The 2,560-nt window shown below is 35.7% G+C and overlaps 1 protein-coding gene across 1 annotated transcript; it reads left to right on the top strand.

Annotated features, from left to right (window-relative positions):
• The first annotated feature begins 584 nt into the window (after positions 1-584).
• On the top strand, positions 585-2,303 carry LOC145675192 (uncharacterized). The gene has a single exon (XM_081745563.1). The coding sequence runs from the start codon at positions 585-587 to the stop codon at positions 2,301-2,303; it is 1,719 nt and encodes a 572-aa protein (XP_081601689.1).
• Positions 2,304-2,560: the final 257 nt, after the last annotated feature.

The raw sequence follows: 2,560 nt of genomic DNA, 5'->3' as shown, positions 1-2,560 counted from the left end.
ATAATAACAATCGGTTAGGAAATGCTCAAAAGTTGCAGTATTTGAAGACGGCTGTATCAGGGGAGCCTGCTGTATTGTTGCAGTCTATTTCAATATGTGATGATAACTATAAAGTAGCATGGGAGTTCCTTAAATCAAGATATGAAGATGTAAGAGAGCTAGCAAATCATATTTTGAGCAAGTTCATTACTCAACCAGCTGTGAAGAATGAGTCATCAGGTGAGTTACGAAGATTGGTTGACAATAGTGTTCAGTGTGTGTGTGAACTTAAATCCTTGGGCCTTCCAGTGGAACATTGGGATGTGATTTTAATTTACCATGTGGGTGAGAAGCTAGATAAGAACACCAGAAAACAATGGGAGCTTTCATTGAAGAAAAACGAACAACCAACTTTCGACCAGCTGAAAGAGTTCATATTACAACGTGCCAAAGCATTAGCTGCAGTTAGTGCAAGGTCACCGGCAGACACGTCTGCTTTAAAAACAAACAAAAAGGCAACACGTTAGTGCATCATTCAAGTCCAATTGTGTCGTGTATCATGTATAAAAATAACCACAAGCTATACAAGTGTCAAAAGTTCATAAATGTCAGTGAATGATAGGCATAGTTTTGTGAAAAAGAATTCGCTTTGTTTCAATTGTTTGACCTTAAATTGTTCCGTAAATAAGTGTAATGTGAAGCAGGGTTGCCACACTTGCAACAAAGAACATCATACTTTATTGCATTTTGAAGAAAAGGATGAAGTAGATCATGTAAATTGTTCTCATTCTATAAATCAAAAACTAATTCGTCAGGTGTTGTTGTCCACCGCTGTCATAAATATCAAAGATAATGCAAATAAGTTGATACAGTTTCGTGCTCTTATCGATTGTGGCAGTGAATTGTCGTTTGTAACTGAACGTTGCGTCCAGAAATTACGTATAAACAAAGAGAAAATAAACATGAGCATATCAGGTGTTACTGGTTCTAACGTTGGAAATTCTCATGCAATAGTTGGTTTGTGTTTTCAGTCATTGTACAGTAATGATAATATACATACTGAAGCAATAGTAGTCGTAAGAATCACAAGCAACTTACCCAGAGTAACTATTCAAAATATAGGTAATTGGGAATTTGTGAAACAAGTAAACTTAGCAGATCCACAGTTTAATAAAAGCGGCCCTATTGATGTGTTGTTAGGTGCTGATGTTTCCCCATTATTGTTGCTCAGTGGGAGACACGTAGGTACGAATGGAGCTCCGTCTGCCATTGAAACGGTGTTAGGTTGGGTATTGTGTGGTCAGATTAACTTAACGAATAACACATCAAATGTTCAGTCATATTTTGTTTCTGTTGATCTCAATAAAACATTGCAAAGATTCTGGGAAGTAGAAGAGTTGCCAACTGTACAACATTTATCCGTTGAAGAGCAAACATGTGAGCAGTATTTTGCTAAAACTTACAAACGTGATGTTGATGGCAAATATATTGTAAAATTGCCTTTTAAAGAAAATGTTGAGCCTCTAGGGGTATCACGGGACACAGCAGTAAAGCGATTATGCCAGATAGAACGTAAGTTACAGAAAGATCCTGATTTATGTAAACAATATTGTGATTTCATGAAGGAGTACTTAGACTTAGGTCACATGGAAAAAATTCCTGATGTAGAACTTGATAAGCTTGTATCTGAATCTTATTATCTGCCGCATCATTGTGTCTTAAATGAAAGTAGTTCTACCACTAAATTGCGGGTTGTATTTGATGGTAGTGCTAAAACTAGCAGTGGAGTATCTCTCAATGACAACTTAATGATAGGTCCAAAATTACAAGATGATATTATCCCATTAATATTAAGGTTCAGAACTCATCCAATTGCATTGTGTGCTGATGTAGCAAAAATGTACAGACAAGTTAAGGTAGATCAAATTGATTCTGATTACCAGAGAATAGTGTGGAGAGAAACAATTGACCAACATATTAGTGATTTTAGATTGTTAACTATTACTTATGGAACAAGTTCGGCTCCATATCTGGCTGTAATGTGTTTGCAACAGTTAGCTGTAGATTGTTATTCCAGAGCCGCAGAATTAGTCATGAATGATTTCTTTGTTGATAATTTAGTTTCAGGTGCAGCTGATAGTAGTGAAGCAATGGTATTGTACTCAGAATTAACAGCATTATTACACAAAGGTGGTTTCGAATTAAGAAAATGGTCTACCAACGACATGAATGTGCTAAATAGTATACCTTCTCATTTAAGAGAAACTCAGTCGTTAATTTGTTTTAATGAAGATGAGAATGTAAAAGCTTTAGGTATACAGTGAAATCCATCAAGTGATTCATTTTCATTTTCTATTGTTGTTCCCACTTATAAGTCAGTAATGACAAAACGAATGTTACTATCTGATATTGGAAAATTGTATGATCCGCTTGGATGGTTATCTCCAGTATCCATTGTTGCAAAAATGTTGCTACAATCATTACGGAAATTAAAAATTGAATGGGATGACGTACTTCTGAATGATATTGCTCGCTCGTGGGAAGTATATTGTTAAGAATTGCCATTGTTGAGACAGATTAA

The sequence above is a fragment of the Thermobia domestica genome, chromosome 18, assembly GCF_964235325.1.
Source record: "Thermobia domestica chromosome 18, izTheDome1.hap1.1, whole genome shotgun sequence".
NCBI classification, from domain to species: domain Eukaryota; kingdom Metazoa; phylum Arthropoda; class Insecta; order Zygentoma; family Lepismatidae; genus Thermobia; species Thermobia domestica.
Note: the sequence above shows the minus strand (reverse complement) of the source record. Positions and strands in the feature narration are given on the sequence as shown.

What these genes read in the sequence shown, in the direction of transcription:
- LOC145675192 (XM_081745563.1), top strand. Translation starts at nt 585, where the DNA reads ATGTCAGTGAATGATAGGCATAGTTTTGTGAAAAAGAATTCGCTTTGT.